At 28.3% G+C, this 18,882-nt stretch overlaps 1 protein-coding gene and 1 long non-coding RNA gene across 2 annotated transcripts; one reads left to right on the forward strand and one right to left on the reverse strand.

The window, feature by feature from the left end:
* The first annotated feature begins 11,894 nt into the window (after positions 1-11,894).
* LOC113380448 (peptidyl-prolyl cis-trans isomerase FKBP14-like) lies at positions 11,895-12,885 on the forward strand. The gene is made up of 3 exons (XM_026619690.1): positions 11,895-12,018; positions 12,127-12,314; positions 12,625-12,885. The coding sequence occupies exons 1-3, from the start codon at positions 11,895-11,897 to the stop codon at positions 12,802-12,804; spliced, it is 492 nt and encodes a 163-aa protein (XP_026475475.1). The 3' UTR covers positions 12,805-12,885.
* A 4,103-nt stretch (positions 12,886-16,988) lies between these two features.
* LOC113364033 lies at positions 16,989-18,290 on the reverse strand. The gene is made up of 3 exons (XR_003366009.1): positions 18,172-18,290; positions 17,951-18,045; positions 16,989-17,311 (listed from the first exon to the last, which is right to left on the reverse strand). It is a non-coding gene; the product is annotated as an uncharacterized LOC113364033 (long non-coding RNA).
* Between the last annotated feature and the right edge of the window lie 592 nt (positions 18,291-18,882).

The following is an 18,882-nucleotide window of genomic DNA, read 5'->3' on the forward strand; positions in this document are numbered from 1 at the left end:
AATTCTAATAATAAAATATATCAATTGTAGATAGACCCACCACTGGGTTATCTTCTAAAAAAGCATCGCTGAAAAGAACTATCATCGCAACAGGTCACAAAAGTATAAAGTTCTGGTTGTGGTCCAAAAATAAGAGAAAAACAAGGCCTATGTCTAAGATTATTATACAGAAATGAACCAAATAAATAAAACTCGTAAATAATAAGTTCTACATTACAAGAGAGATTAGGATAAAAATCGCAAGAGCCAAATCTACCTTTGAAGAAGAGAATACTTTTGAAGCTGAGGAACTAACTTATAAAATGCCCTATTTGGAGATTCTGAAAAAAGCCAACAAAAACTAACTTGAGAGTTTCAAATTGAAGTGCTGGAAGAATGAAGATGGTAAAATACACCTAAAAGATAACCAATTATTTTTTTTTATTTCTTATAAATATAATCAGAGGATCTCAATATATATCAATTAAAAAAGTGTCACAACAAGCCCCTACTTCTCCTACTGTAAAAAGTTTAGAGTAGACGACTCTAGGATTGTGAAAAGGGACTCTTCTTGGTACCAGAGTGCCTTCTGCAGAATGTCATTGATGGAAAAAAGGCTGAAATGATGATGGAAAATGTAGGATACTGGATGTCTAACAGGCCCTCACATGAAAGCAGACTTTAATTGTTATTATAAACAAATAAAAGTGATAAATAAAATGTGATACTCTCAAATGTGATCTGGAGAGTATTGAAATGTGGTGCTGAAGGCGAAAAGACAAGATAAAGTGGACTGACAAGATAACAAATGTAGATGTCCTAAAAAAAGTGGGCGAAGAAAGGACTCTACTGAGCACGATCCTGAAACGAAAAGGAAACTGGATCGAACCCATTCTGCAAAAAGAGCGCCTTCTACACGACGTTATCGAAGACAAAATAGAAAGACTGAAGGATTGTGAATAAGAAGAATGCAGATGGTTTATTATAGAGAACTGAAAGCCGAAGTACAGGACCAGGAAGCACGAAAGCAGAAGTTTGGTAAGAAAAATTCATAAAAGCGAATATGAATGATTAATGGTCATTAATTGATAGTAATAAAACGGTAAGGGTAATAATAAACAAGGGAGGCGAAGAAAACCATAGATTTTGTGGTGCTCTCATACCATGGACCTGCCTTCGGGCAGACTACTATTTATTACCATGGACTACTAATAATCAAAATACAACAAAGGGCAATAGCATCAAGTTCTAGATTTAGTATTCACAATATCACCTTTCTTCTCTGGCCAAAACGGCGTAGTCGCACACAAAGCCGCCAATAAAATTTGCCATAAAATATTCGCAACGCTTGTAAATAATAAGGGCTGGTGTTATAAGTCTTACTTTTCTCAGGTGAGAGTCTGTTAAGTTTTCGGCGGTGTTGTTATTTACGATCGCGCACATCATTTTTCATAACGGCGCGCTAAGTCCTGAGATCCGCTATTTTTTGAAATATACAAATCACTCGGTGGTGTCACGAGAGGTAAAAATAAACTTAAGGGATGATGGAAGAAAAATTATTAGAGTAATATCCAAACTATTCGTAAATTTTGCAGTTTTAAAATAAAATTCAAAATATTTTGATCAAGAAACACCCGGAACAAAATTTAGAAAGGATAGGATAACTGGGTTACATAAATGAAATTTTTGCCATGATTTATTAATAGTACATAAATAAAGTATGTAACTTTTCTACTTAAATAATTTTGAGAACTTGATATCACACGGCAAGTAAATACACTTAAGGGACGAATTATCAGTAATACACTTAAGGGATGAAATGTCGAGAAAATTCAGTTTGAATGAAAATGAAAAAAAACTTATGTTTGTTTAAGAAACGTGTAAAATTTGCTGTGTTTCTATTTTCTAGGTTATAAAATTATAGTAAAATGCACAATGGCATTTTATGCGATTAAGGAATCGAATGTTAGAATTTGTCAAAAAAATTCGGTAGGTCAAATTGGTGAACTTTTGAAGAATTTGAAAGGTCATAATAGAAATTGACTTCTAGACTTAAAAATTGATAAAGATATTCCATTTCTGGTAAAACAAGGTTAAAAATATCTCAAGGATGAAATATCAACATTTGGTAAGAAAACTTCGCTTAAAATATAAATTATTGAAAAATTGGAATTTTCCTACCGCATACTATTTTCTGGACTAAAAAAAAATATGTAAAAAGTAAAACCTACCAGATTTATGGTATTGGTTGATTTGAAGTCAAAATGAACTAAAATGCATATATGTACTTACACAAAAAATATTTATTTAATATCTTTATTAGGATTTAGTTCAGTGTGTTATTCATTACCTAATCGTAAACTAATATCTTTATGTTTTGAAATTTGGAGATCAAAGGTGTAGAATTGATTTACTGTAAACTCTTTTTCACACACCAGTTTGTTCATTAAACCGAAATTTAAATATTTCGGTAATAAATAAGCAAATAACAAAGTGGCTAAAGTGTGAATTTTAGCAATTGAATCCTTAGTTTCATACATTTATTATCCTGGTAAAATTAGAACTACTACCAACCGCGCTGTCACACTTCTCCTGACATCTTCTTCCACCTGTACAAAGATTTGAAATGTTTTGCATCTTCTTGTCATATTTCATTTCAATTGTGATTATTTATTTAAAACTTTTCGCGGTTGAAATATTTTACGAATGTACATCTCCTCGCTGCGAACGCGTAGAATTTTCACGCCGGCTCGAATCTTTAAGCTTCTCGAAGAAAAATCGGGGAAAATTGCTAAGTAAGGGAAGAAGCTGCTGTTTCTTACAGATCGGGGAATTTAAACAGCTGGAAAATAGCGAAATATTTCCGAGAAAAGCGATTAGGAAAATTAATTACGCGCTGAAAATTTAAACGGCCGCGTTAGTTATGCGAGACAGGATTCATCGTTCATGAAGAAAAACTTAGTTTCAGAGTAAAGTACTTCTTGGTCCAGAAATAAATGAACAGTACGAAACTAGTAAATAAGTACTCTATATTTTGAAACAATCTCTAGAACGCATACAACATTCTAACTAGGTGTAATTTGCAATTTACCTTAAAAGAAGAGCTGCGTGAATGTGTAAATAATGGACTTATTATAATAACAATTTAGATTTAGCAACATTTAGCATAAATTTTCTAAATTCTTCTTCTTTTTTTCCAATCTTTCATTCATTTTTATATTCGAACCATAATGAGACCATAATTATTAAAAGTTTCATCAAAAGCTTCAAAAACAAAATAACAGAATCTTCAACTCATTTTTATGTTTGAACCACTTTTTGTAGGCCTATAATATTTTAGGATGTTCGTAAAGACCATGATCTCTGTCATCATTCAAAAATTACAGTATATTCGAAATCATCAAAAAAAGTTTACAGAATCTTCGCTGATCTTTACCAAAAACAGACTAGCACGATTCCCATTTGTTGTCTTTCGAACCGTTTTAAAAATTTCAAATTTTATCAAATTTTGGTCAATTTTTTGTGCAACTTTCTGCAAATTGATTTAGATTTTTTGAATTTGAAGCGTCAAAAAACATAAAATTATCGACTCGAATCCATTAGTACTATTTTTTCTATAATTGTAAGCTCGTAAATTCACGTTTTTCATTTTGGACGTTAAAGATTGATATTGTACAAACCCTTTTTCACACATAAGTTTTTTTCTTGCTCAAAAAAGATTTTGAGTCTTCCGATACTAAATAAGCAAAGATATGAAGAAAATTATGCTCATTGATTTTATATGAAGAACATATCAACCAAAAATTATTTAGACCAGAGTTTTTTATAATAACAAAATAGATAAAAATTAATTTAGACCCACTTTGGGAAGTTAAACAATATTTACCATCTCAGAGTTATCTAATATTTACTCTAGTTATCACGTTCTCCATTTTTACCAAATATTATAAATACATTTCAAAATATTTAATCAATTGATCAGGTGAGTTCAGTTATCGTGAAATTATTAATTAATACCGCGGTTCTATATTTATCTTATACCAAAGGGGGGATTAAAACTAAATTATTTTCCGCCTGAATACATAATTGCGTTTTAATGCTTATTAAACTTAGGGCACTTCATAGAATAAACACACAGTTTTCCTTGATGTTTGAGTTTGGAAAATGTTCGGTTGTACTTTTAATGTAACCGAAGACTAAGAAGAATTGTAAATAAATGATATTAAGACAGGTGAAATAATTGGTTTGAAAAATATGAGATAAGGGGTGTAAAAATAATAGACAACTGCCTTAAGCAAACTACACACACACACATTATTATATAATATATACATATATATATATATATATATATATATATATATATTATGTATTTGAATCTGTAACCATATATTTATGAAATTTAATTTAAGGGATCTAATGGTTTATTGCTACAGTTTTATATAGGGATCTGCTATTATGACAGTAATACTGTTTATGTCCATACTGTCGACAATAATGGCATTCTGCTTAATTAATATTATTATTATTTATCTATTTATCTATTATGTAGAATTTTTATTTCCTATTCTGCTTAAATTTTATTTTACAAGTTCGTGTCTGTAGTTAGCTCGTTCCTTAAAAAAACTGCAAGAAATCCCATAAAATTGCGAGGCGTACGCGCACCTAGGGATATTGAGCCGGCGAAACATATTCATGGCAATGAAATTTATTATGACCTACAACAAAATATATAACTGCACTCTACAACAACTTTCTTACGAAAATTGCATTCGTGCATGTATGTGCACATGCAAATCTGGTACATAACTTTAATACAAGTTTAATTAGACACATTAGTTTTATATCATTTTACTATAGTTTTAGATTGTTTATTGTTAGCATTGCATTTATCATAATGCATTGTGATTGAATGTTGCATTTGAAGTGTGCATGCTGTAATTTTATTTATATATTCCATATATTTTTAATATCGTTTTGACTGTATCATTTTATGTAAAGTCAATTAATTAATTTAATTAAGTAATCAAATTTACCAATGAAATAAAAAAAATCCATAATAATAAATATATTACATATACATTACATAATAATAATAATACTGAAAGAATCAATAATATAAACAATTAATTCTTTAAAATGAAATATTTTATTTCTTCATTTTGTAATTTTATTTATATACTTCATAAATGTAATTGAATTATCAACTTTCCGTTGGGCCAGGATAATAAAAATAGGATAAAAAAATCGAAAATGAAAATTTTTGCATGCCTTTACGTTTCAAAGGTTTCTGAGTATTTTCGCATGCCTTACGATTAGATCAAAATGTGTATGCGTGTGTAATGTATATGTGTGTACGTTTGGATACAATTTTTTGCACCACTAGTTTTGGTTTTGAATAACATACAAGCATATTATGTATAATAATAAATAATGAAGTTGGTAAAATTCACAATATTAATAAATTTCATAATTTTGATTTATTTATTGAATTTGTATAATTATGAAAATTATAAAACTTCATAATATTTCTGAAATTCATTAAATTTGTTGATTTTACAAAATTACATTAACGGCAAAATTAATAATCAAACTTATTTAATAAATATTTTATCAATTCATAAAATTGATGAGATTTATTAAAGTAGTTTGAATAGGAAAATTATTAAAATTATTATAATCCGAAAAATGCTTAAAGTTTGAAAATTGTATCAATGTTAGGAAATTCATAAATTTTATTAACTGGTGAAATTCCTAAAATTGAAAAAATTTATTAAATTGGATTGACCAATAAAATTCCGAATTTGTAAATTTTCTAAATTAATAAAATTAACGATTGTTGTAAATCAGTAAAACTTATATTATGTATAATCTAATAAATTATTAAAATATATAAAATTGGTAGAATTCATAGTTTGTGAACTTTACTATATTAATAAATTTAATAAATTGGTAAAATTTATAAAATTGGTTAACCAATAAAATACCAATATATAACCAATATTAACAATTGTCATAAATCCAGGAACATTCAGAAAATTAATCAAATTGCTATAATCAATAAATTGGTAAAATTTATAAAACTGCTAGAATTCATATAAATATTACAATATTACTATAATATTAATAAATTTAATACATTGGTAAAATTTATAAAATTCATAAAAAAATTTAAATCAATTTGATTAAAAAAAAATTAAAAATAATCACATTGGTCTAATTTATATAAATTTTAAATTTTACAAAATAATATTAAAACTTATAAGATTACATTCTTATAAATAATAGAATCCATAAGTAACTCATCATTTATTGAAATTTTTTGGGCTAATACTTTATTAAGATATTTTTCTTATAAATTCTTCTTTTCTAGAACATTTACCAATGCATACAGATACCAGTTTATTACGAAATAACACTTCAAATATTTGCACAAATGTTACAGTAGTCTAAATATTCTATAAAATTTTACAAGCCCAATTCAAGGCTTTATAAATACCCTAAATTTTTATGGGTTCTGTTTAAAATATACATCCCTTCTGGATGTTTGGGAGGGTTGCATATATTGTGTATCAATGTAAACGTCACGTAACCTAGAGTATCCAATTTTATGACAGCGTTTAGTTCGTGACTTCACTACATATATATATATATATATATATATATATATATATATATATATATAAATATATATATATATATATATATATATATATTTCTAGTAAACATATGTATCTAGCTCTTATATAGCTGCTTGTGGGTTTATTCTTGTTACATATACTTTATGGACTACGTGAAATGTCTTTAGAGGCGCAAAGAAAAGATTCTTAAATTTTTAAAGAAACATACTGATACAAGCAAATACCATACCTAATACTATCTTTTTTGATACAATAACCTAATTAATTTTATTCCCATCATTGAACTGGCATAAATCTGACCCAGTGTTCTTTTTTTTTGGCTTCGTGCATGAGTTGGCAATTATGAGAGATATGTCATGGAGAAAGATCCCAAAGAAAGCAAAGAGAAAGGCAGAACGCATACATGATTCAAGTGTATGGTGGAATACGCTAAACTATTCGCAAATTATCTCGTACAAACATTGTAGTGATAATTGTAGGTTTTTAATTCGAAACTGGATAATTATTTGATTAAGATCACTAAGAGTAGGCCTGTAAGAGTTGATCGTCTTTATGCATTATGATATCATGATCAACTTTATTCTATTGCCTTCTAGATTTTGTCAATTTCCATAGTTATCTTCAAACTAAGTATGTTGGCTGAGAAATACTTGGTAACATTTTTACCTACTGAGAGAGATTTTTGTAATATTAAATGTTTGAACTAAAATATCTTCCGTAGTACCTTAAAACATTCCTATAGATCTAAACAAATTCGTATGTTCCTAAACACATCCTGAAATACCTAAACATATGCGTAAACACTTGAACACATTAGGAAGTACCTAGTCAGATTTGCAACCATATGAAGAAAATAGTGAGCCAGTAAATAAGTACACAACAAGACTTGTTAGGTATTACATCTAATTTCAATAAAGAAACACGAACTTACTTCTTAGTGCACCTAGTATTTACTGTGAATTTAAATGAAAGAGTCCCTCGAATATATTTAAACTTCATCAATATACATTTTGTACAAATTTAATCTAAGAATTGGTTCAATAAGAGATTAATCATATATGTACATTTTTTAGATTTTCAATAATCAATTATCCAATTTCTCGATTAACTACAACAAATGATTCGCCGTTTATTCACATTAGATAATTGCATTGATATCGAAATTATCGCGATATAATTGTTATTATCACCGGCGCATTATTAGAATACAACATACAATCCGAGTTGCATGATAATGGAACTATTATCTCAGTTGATTCGTTTCCGTATTGTTTTCATAAACAATTTCATTTCAAGAATATAAATTTCCTGCAACAATAATTTGTAGAAAGTATTTTTTATTTTCAGTTTTAATCGCCTGCAATTTCATTTTATTAATATATTTACACGTCACGTCCATCAAAATGATTTAAAATGAAATACACAATGCATATAATAAAATAGTAATAGATAGATAAAACGTATTTTAATTATGAATAGTCATCACTATAAAATTATTTTATATTGCAAGCAATAACTGAAAATTATATATAATAATTATAGAAAATACTACAGCCTCATAAATTATTTACTCTCTCATAAATTTGAATATTAACAAATACTCGCAGGAATCTAGTTTCCGAAATATCGAAGTGGGCGTTCCTCAAGGCATATCATAAGGCCCCAAGTGCGTATCACATATATAAACACATTATTTTTATTATTTAAAAAACAAACTTCTAATAGTGATATGTAGTAGCTATATTAGTATTTATACGATATTCGATCGATTCCAATTCTTGGACTTGTATGACCTTATCAGGTACATTATTGTCATTTCGCTCGTAGCTTTTGCGCGGGGAAAGTTTGCAACTTTCACTTTAACGTTTTGTTTAATGCACCGAGCATACGGGATTCATATCAACAATTTAAAAAAAGGTACAGTCAAATATTGATCTATAGAAGAAAAATACATATTTGTTATACAGAACACTTTTCACGCGATCGTGCCCTATTTTACGCAAATGAAATCGTAGATCTTTACTATTTGCAGTAATTTTTATACTATAAACCCTCAGTGTTCAAATTCAAACTACATCTAAATGTATCTTCCTCTTTTTGGGGTGTCGAACCTTTAACCAGCGTCGACTTTATACTTACGTTCACATTGCTCATTGCGAATTTAAACGCGGACGTGCGAATGGCGCAAGCAACCCCCCAGGTGTAGGGATGTTTTTTTATTTTCAGAGAGTTAGGGTTACAAGATATAAAACCCTCAAGAATGTTTCCTTAAAAAGCCAAAAGTTCGATTTGGGTCGATAGTAAATTTCGGTTTTGTATGAATTTATTGGCTCGTGTTAGCTGATGCGTATGAATTAGTTAGAATCTTATGTTTTATTAATTCATGAGATCAGAAAGTTGCTCAAGATATCTTACCAGAAATAGATGTATTTAGAAATAGAGTTTAGAAACAAAAATAGTCAACGTGAATATTTTATGTGATAAAATTTATCTATGTAATACTACTTTTTTTTATATAGAGTTTTTGAAAATTTTAAATATTCTATAATATAAATTTCCTTAAACCGAATCAGAAATTTATTAAATTATTAACTTCCCGAAGGAGAATTTGATGTTTTCTCGACGTTTCAAGCCATTCTGAATCGAATGAGACCAAATTTGGAAAAAGTATGTGTGTGTGTGTACGTAAACATAAATCGAATTTGGGGCTATCGTTTGAGGATTAAATCGACGGATGAGGATTATCGTTTGTCATATTTGTGTGACGATCGGCCGAACCGTTTCCTCGTAATTTGGAAAAAAGTGTTAAACTTTTCGTCCACATTTAAGCTTAACTTTTTAACTTTTTAACTTTTTTTGACGCTATATATCATGGTCTTATAGAACTTACTGAAATATTACGGCCTTACGACAAATAGTTTAATTTTAAAAATTCATTAAAGTTTGAGATGATGATAAGTTTTTTTTCTGAAATGAGTATTTTTAAGTTATAGGTACGAGTATGTTCTTAGGTACTTATGACTGTGCTTAGGTACTTAGGAATGTGTTTAGTTACTTAGGAATGCGTTTAGGCACTTAGGAATGTGTTTAGGCACTTAGGAATGTGTTTAGTTATTTTCACTATAAGGTACATAGGTGTATGATTCGGTACTTGGGTTTGTGTTTATGTACTTACGAGGTACTTTATCCTTTGGTCAAGTAGGTACTGACCAATGTATCAAGATGTTTACGAATGTGTTTAGAAATTTGGGAATGTATTTGGATACATGAAAATTCATAAGTTTAAGTAATCTTGTAATTCATTTTTCTTTATTTCTGTGATTAGTTTTTTATATGCAATTTAGTCTTTTAACTTGTGTTCTGTCAATAACTCTGATTGTTATATAATATTGAATTTATAAAAAACGTTTAAGTACTTATGAGTATGTTTAAATAAATCGGAATGTGTTCAGATACTTGCAACAGTGTTTAGCTGCTTAAGAACGTTTTGATGGATAATTAATTTTTTAATATTCTGTAAATTAAATTGTCTAGCACTTTAATTCAATTATATCAACAAAGTAATCTTTTCGCATGCGGATAAATCTAGAAAGTTTACAATAATACAATTATTTCACATTCACACAATGTCTTATAAACAATTGCTTACTATTTATATCATACAATCTCATAAATAACTCTTCCTACTTGATTTATAATTGAAAGTAAGTTTAAAATAGATGATAAATGTAATTGGTGTAATAATTCTTCTTAATCATGCGGATTAATTTATTTTAAATGTTAATTAAAATTTAAACAAAAAATATTTTTTATCACTTTTGTAAATCTTTAGGTTTAAAGTGTTATTTCTAGTCGATTTTTTTTTCAAATGAATGATTAAATGTTAAAAATAAGTTTACGTTGTTTTTATCGTGAAAACAAATTCATATGCATGAAATGCGTACTTTCTTGTAACGGGTTTAATAAACGGTTTCTGAATACTACTGAGGCACAACTTGTTAATACATTCTAATAACAATGAATACCGTTTACTGCATATTCTTTTCATATTTATTGGCTCGATATTTAACAGTTAATTTGTAAAATGTATAAAAATTACTGTTTTATTCGACTCATCGGACTGTGAAATTAAATATACATAAAAAAGATCTTTGAGTCTCTAAATACCAGATGTTTTCAAAAAAAAACTTAAAGTTAATTATTAACTTGAGTGTCATTTCAATATATATTTAAAGTTCTAGTGACATAACAACAAATTTAAAAAAAAAAGTGCGCGTAAGGTTCACACGCGTAAAACTTTTTTGCTATTGTACGAGATGGCATTTAAGTTAAAAATAAATAATAATAAAATAACAATTTTTGAATAATGTTTATTAGTAATATGGTAACACTCATGACGCACACAAGTATTATTGTCAACTATTCTACACAGTAATATATTGATAAATTATAAATTATATATTTATAATGGCATTAAAAATATATATATTATTTAACAATAATAATGTAATTAAAGTTTTACTTCAAATATGACATGAGCGGTTTGCCATTGTAATTCATTAGAGAAATGAAGTAATTGATGATTAATAAATTCTATAATATTCTTTCACAGTGATTTTGTTAAACAACGCCTAAACAAATATTGTTTAGGCGTTAGTTGTAATTGTGTTTGAAGAACTTCATGTAATTAATATTATACATTCATTGACTGGTTGTATTTTTTTTACTTTTTCGCTGGCGATATAATCTCAATCTTTGAACAGCTGTAATATCTGTCTTGCCTAAAAAATAGTTTCCATTTTAATAACTTCGAAGATTTATAGAAACTACGCATTATAACTTATAAATAACAAATATTAAGAATATCTTAAAAAAGTTCCAGAACAATTAAGATTTATGTAGTTCAGTTTTTTGCAGATCAGGAATATGTTAAGATTCGTTCAATTTTCAGTTTCTCTTAAGTTTTGTGGTATTGAATTTTTTTAAATATGGCATAGGCAATATAATATAAGTAATATTGCTTTGAATATACATGATTAATTATTACATGAAAGCATAAAGTGTTTATTAGAGAAATGATTTATGCAAAAGCAAATTGTCATTAAATTTAATGATGCAGGCACTAATTACAAGCATAAATTTACAAGAAATTAATCTGGCAATTGTAATTTGTATAAAGTAACAACTAACTGAGAAGTGATGCTTTGGAAAAAAATATTTTTGCTTCTGAATTATAGGGATTTTTATCAAATTTGAATAAAATATTGAATGAAAATGAAATCATTATATATTTTTCTCTTTAATTTCAGTTTTGACCGAGACCAGCCTTTCACTTTCCAATTGGGCTCTGGACAGGTTATTAAAGGATGGGATCAAGGTTTAGTCAACATGTGTGTTGGTAAGAAATTAATATAATAAAAAAATTAAAAGTGATATATATTCGAAATTCAATTGCTTTTGCAATATAAGCAAATAATTCATTATTAATGTGATTATTTTCATCAAGGTGAACGCCGTAAGTTGGTCATCCCTCCAAATCTTGGTTATGGAGATAGAGGAGCTGGTAACGTAATTCCAGGAGGAGCTACTCTTCATTTCGATGTTGAATTGATCAACATTGGCGACTCACCACCAACTACAAATGTCTTCAAAGAAATTGACACTGATAAAAACAACCAGTTGACAAGGGAAGAGGTACGAAATAGTAAAGGAAATATTTTGTTATGGATAAACCTATAGATATGATTTTTAATTTCATCAATTCATCATGATTACAATTTCTCTTAGTCATACATGTGATTATATATCTTCATTAATTCATATTCATTTCAGGCTCAATATATTTTTTTCAATATTGACATCAACATACCTTTTGTCAATCAGTGATTAACCATGATGTGATGGTAGATTTATTATTTTTTTAGAACATTTAATTTACAAACCGCAAGATTCTAAATATTTTCTTATTATCCAATATATATATACATATCTATTTCTTTCTTAGGTCAGTGAATATTTGAAGAAACAAATGGTAACAGCCGAAGGAGCAAGTTCTGATGAAATTGCCAATATGTTAAAGGATCATGACAAATTGGTAGAAGAAATTTTCCAACACGAAGACAAAGATAAAAATGGTGTGATATCCCATGAAGAATTCAGTGGTCCAAAGCACGATGAGTTATAAAGTTAATTTATAAGATTATTTTGTTCTAATTAAATTGTCTATTTTATTTGAGAAAGTAATGGAGATCGAACGTGATAATGATAATTTTGCATTATATTTTACACAAATAATTAAAATCTGTTTGAAGACCTGATAGTCTTGATTTTTACCTCTAAACGAGTATTAATCTCATATCTTAAACATACATATCATTCCATTAAGATTCCATTTGCGAGCATTTAGATAAAATTATCTAATTTATTTCAATTTCGGCAATTGTACTAGTTCGTTTTTTAAGAAAAATGAAAAATGAAAAAATATATATAATGTATATTAAATGTAAAACAGCCTTTTTGTGAATATGACATAGATGTTATAAGAATGGCGGAATGTAACTAAAGTAAATTTTATACGCAATTTTTTATATATAATATATAGATTTACTTATTACTTCAATATTTATAAAAAGATTTTTTTTTTTTGTTACAGCAGCATTGTGAAAATGTATAAATGTTTAGTTCTAAGATTTTTACCAGATGCAATATATTTAAACAAAATTAATTTTTATATGTAATGCCTTTTTCAATCATTTTAAAATTTTTTAAGTTTGTTTGAAAACTGCGTTTACTCAAATTATTTTGTATTATAAATTAATATACATTAGGATACTAATTGTAACCATAGGTTGTTATATTGTAATATAAAAAGGTAAAAAAATTATAAATCTTTTACTGCAACGCGGTTGTTGATTGGCTTACAGATTCTAATCTATATATTATATTATTTTTTAAAAATAATATATAGATTAGAATGGTTTTCGAATTTCCTTGCTCCCAGGTGCTCAATTGCTACCAAATTGATAAAAAAAAAATTATGAAAGTTTTAGCTGTTAAAATTAACTTTAAGATAGTCCGCACTCCAACCAAAGTTTCTATGGAAATAACATAGGTAAAATTCTATTTGTTTTATAACTTAGCGACAAGTGAATTAAAATTTCGAGAATAACATGGTATTTGCTGCTTATTTTGATAATAAATAAACAAAATACAACAAAAATTTGATATATTTCATAAAATCAGTATTTTCTTAGGAAAAAGAACCAAAAAACCTTGGTTGGAGTGCGGACTATCTTAAAGATAATATTAAAAGCTAAAACTGTCACAGCATTGTTTTTATGAATTTGGAAGCATTTGAAACCCTGAGAGCAAGAATTTCGAGAACATCCATATTAAGGACCACCCAAATATATTTATTTATTTACTATGCGGTGAGTATTATATTTTAAATCTATTTTTAATAGCAGTTTTACAAATAAGTAATTTTTTTACATTATTTTTAATGCTGCTTGTAACTACATGATTATTTAGGAGTTTGTATTTGCATTCAAATTTATGACTATGTGAATAAAATTAAAAAATGCATTACTTTTTGCTCGACAATTGAGGAAATCCGACGATATACCATTGTTTCTTAAGAAAACTAGTGATGTGTGATCTTCCCAGAATTAGTGAGTTTTCTTCTACTTCTGACATAAAAAATATATATTTGTATTTAAATATGCTATACCAAATTTTCAGCTGATGTCTACCAAGGTACATTGGACGGAGAAAACTAAACATTATTTAAAACATCAATAAAAAATATTTACGAAACAAAATTTTAGTGCATAGTATTCTTGGTGTGGCTGTATGAATAACTTTGGATTAAAGGATATTTTATTAACAAAACTATTTAGAGTAATCAGTAAACTACTTACAGTCATTCAAAATGTATTAACTATTCACTGTGAATAACTTTTTACTTTCAGATTCAGTCAAGAAAATTTATGTAGACAACACTGGCATAGATTTTGAAGCAGATTTGGAAAAATCTCGCTACAAGCATTCAAATTTAGGAGCCGATTCTGCCGTAAAATAGACTAATATTACGTATTGCTCCTCATACAAAATGGTATTAAAACTGTCAAAATGCCATATATTTGCTATGCGATCAGGCGTTTTACACATAAAATGCAACTTCACTCATATATTATTATACCAAATCACAAATATGCAGTTGAAATATAATTTTTTTTTTAACATTTATGTGTTTCCTAGGTTTGGTTTTTTACCTAAAACGCCTGACTGCATATCAACCAAAGTTTGCAATATAATTTCTAACTTGTTATGTATAAAACTGCGATCTGACTTCTGGATGCCGAGAACTCTGAAACATTATGGTGACACCTTAATGAATATTCTTACATGTACAGGTATCAGGGCTCGCCCGTAGGTGCGCGGTTAAGAACGAAGGGACTTGATTCAGAGGTCCCGGGTTCGATATCTACTTCGAGCAGCCTGTTGTCAGGCAGCAGTGATAACGATTGGTGATAAGCAATATGTTTTCAAGGAGAAATAGCCCCCACCCAGGCACCAATAAAAAGTCAGCCCTATTAGATTAATTCTAATAACAAAAATCATCAAACATGGATGGATTAACCATTGGGTTACCACCTAAAAATACTAAGTAAGGAAAAGTTTCAGCTCAATAGCTCACAGGACGTAAGGTTCTGATTGCTGTTGAGATACGAAAATAAAGAAATGTACAGGTATCGATATTAATATTGTCGCCATCTCGGTTTTGCAATATGTCAATAGAACTATTTCTTTCTAATCCTGGATACCCGTCTCTTTCCTTCCAAAAAACCATGTGATCCTTGCTTTCATTTGAGGTCAGTCGACCTTTCGGCTTCGACCTGTTAGTTTCAGTAATCAACTTTACGTTGCGTAATTTTTTTATTAGCTTCGTTATTTAGTGATTCAGTGAGTTTTATTTATAATTTCCTTTTTATAAGAGCAATAGTGTTTTCGTATAGTTTCCTGTGTTCAAGATTTAACAGGGGTTCCGAGGATCTGATTATTTCTATTCACGGCGGCACCATATTTTGGATTATCAATTAAGATTTAGTTTCTTCAAAGCCAGGAACTTACCAGATGCCAAGGTAAATTAAATATATTTTTATTTGTTCTTAATAATCTTTCATAAGTATGGCGTCAAATATTGTACCTACCAGTGCGGTAATTACCAAACAAGAAATGTATTTTTCTATAATATAAAACACGTACAAGACTTGAGCAAGAATGTGGCTTTTTGTAGAAAACAAATCTGTAAAAAACTGATTATCTTAGATAACATTCGAGATCACTTTATAAAATTGACCGACAACATTAACAAGGTAAATGCACAAACAAAATTACAGTTTAATACCTGATTGTATACGTAGTTATTTTTAATACTTTACAGACTACTTATGTCGTTTTTTTACGGTACCCATGTGGTTGTACCATATCTATGTGATGAATTTTTATTATTACCAATAATGATAATTTTTTATTGATGCCGAGTAAAATTTTACTTGGAAACATTTGCTATTTATATGGCCAAGTGAAAAAGGATGTCGTTGCTGCTTGTTATCAGGCTGCTCGAACCTTCTATAGAACCTAAGTATACAAGAAAAGCAAAATATAAATTATTGAATTAAAAGGAGTTAGTATCAATTTAACAAATAATCAGTCTACTTGCATATAATAATCATTAGGTAATTTAGTATCAGAAATTATTAGTAAATAAATTTCAATGATAATATTTGAGACTCTTTATACAGGGTCTGCAAATTTCAATAATCTTCTAACGTAAATAATTTTTTATTGATAATTATTTTAATATACATAAATGAAGCATCATTGACAAATAATATATATAATACTATACATGTTATAAATGTATTAAGATATAACATACTGGCGAGTATTGTAGTTCAAATAATATCAACAGTCAATGTATTTTTAATTATGTCTAAAAATTTCATTTAATTGCAATAATTTGAAATTAAGTCGGATTTTCTATTTATTTATTTAGAAATCTGTGAGTCGCAAATCAAACTCATTCCTAAAACTAAAATTGCAGCAAAAACGCATTACTATAAATATATTTTTATACAAAAACTCAAATAACGGTATCTATCACAAATATAATCTACATAAAGTTGCAATCACATATAAATTGATACGAAACATTTGTTTAGGCCAAAATCGCAGGTATATTTTAGAAGACCAAAATGTTTATATATGAAACAGCAACTTTAGTGATAATTAAAATCACGGTAATGCAAAACTAATTATGGCAAAAGTTACTTACAAAATAAATAATGCACCATACCTCAGCGTATACGTGTTTGTTGTATTTATATTTAATATATATTAAAGAATAATAAATCTTATTTTAATAAATATTATATAAAAAGACTTCAGGATGCATAGCAAAATTATGCAATCTCAGATTGTTTTCGGCTCCAATAAAATATAATTTCCCATCGATTAAAAGACTGATTGTTAGTTATAGAATTAATTTAATTCATTACAGTCTCTGGTAGTCAAAATTTTAACTAGATTTTTTTGTAGTATCACTTTTTATTATCAGTATCCTTTGATGTATGCAGCCAGGTGTTTCTTTTCTTCTTCCGATAGTCCATTTTTCAGAGTTCTGCGCACTGTAAAATAATTTATTAAATTAATTGATGAAGAAAACGTTGAATTTATAAACAATTAACATACAAAGAAGCAGTAAGAATCTTAAATGAATTCACATACAGAGGGAGCCATGAATTAATTTGAGAATTTGTGGAAATTTTGCTCAAAAGTACAAGATTCAGGATGACTTTGTTTTCTACATCTAGCCTATGGTATTTTTTTTCCATAAAGATTTCTATGAAAAAAGCGGATTTTTAAAAGAGGTGATATACAGAGTTCAAGCAGGAGTCAAAAAGATAAAACAAGGATTTCAGCAACTTTGCAGGACATCTATTCCTTTGAATTAACTCTTATTATTTTTCTTCTAAATTTTTATTATTCCATGGCCAATCTTGTATATGAAAGACAGTTATATACACACACATTTTAAATTTTTATTAAGAGAAACATCAGATGTTCTTAATTCGAAGATTTGCACAAGGTTAACACGTTAATACTTCCATGCTTTTAAACAAATTCATAATTATTAATTTAACCCTTTCCTCTCGCTAATTTCGAGATTAATATGAAAGGCATCCGAGTGGAAAGGGTTAATATTATTAACATGCTGCATTATCACAAACGACGCAAAAATCAAGCTTAATAAAACATTTTTCAACCTGAAGCTTAAGTGATAGTCTTGTCGAAAATCATTAAATTTATGGTTCAATTTCTGTTCCAATCGGAAATCCTTCTCTGGTACGGGATCTTTTCACTATTCAACAATACAATTGATATAAATATTGCAACTGATGATAACAATAAATTATAAAATTCATGTATAATGTAGTGACATCATCCAGTTTGAATTATAATATTTAGGTAAATTTATTTTACTTACATGATTTTCTATCGGCATGCCTAGTCCTTTTTCTCTCTCTTGGACCTCCTGAACTATGTTGGTGACCTCTTGCTGGTCCTTGAGTTGCTGTCTTGACCAAGGACTCGAGGATTTCATCGTCACATCGGTGAAACTTTCATCTCTGGCAAAAAATTAAAAAATATAATTTTTGGAACTGGAGGTTTCATTGGAATATATTCCTTTATTCTTATTTACCTCTGAATTTTAACGGCATCCTGCCTTCTACGTCTCCACGTCAAAGTACCACCAGTAGTTACAGTACCGTTTGCAGTCTATATCAGATTCTGTTCCTAATAATTGTCTAAGTTCTGCATCAGCACGATCTTCCTTGGAATGGAATTTACCAGGTACCTGGTGAAAGATTGATCATTTTTTAGTGCATTGATATTTTTGGTATTTTGGTAAATAAAGGTATGATAATTACTTGAGTGATCATTTTTCCTCTTTTGTTTTGTTGCGTTCCCTATGATTTGCTTTCTTTTCTATTTGTTGCAATACCCGTTCCCTAGTTGTTCTATATTCTAAGGCAAATTCTGACAAAATTCTGCAGAACTCATGAGGTTTGGATTCGTTGGCTCGATGAGGTGGAACTCCAAGCCAAAGTAAAAATTTACGATCCTGCAATTAATTTTTTTGTATTTTTCTATTCATCAACAATTGCATCAACTGGTTTTCATGTTTACCTATTCA

Source organism: Ctenocephalides felis, unplaced genomic scaffold, assembly GCF_003426905.1.
Source record: "Ctenocephalides felis isolate EL2017-DRISC unplaced genomic scaffold, ASM342690v1 CF-g0.4_SCAFFOLD_00845, whole genome shotgun sequence".
In the NCBI taxonomy this organism is placed as follows: Eukaryota; Metazoa; Arthropoda; class Insecta; order Siphonaptera; family Pulicidae; genus Ctenocephalides; species Ctenocephalides felis.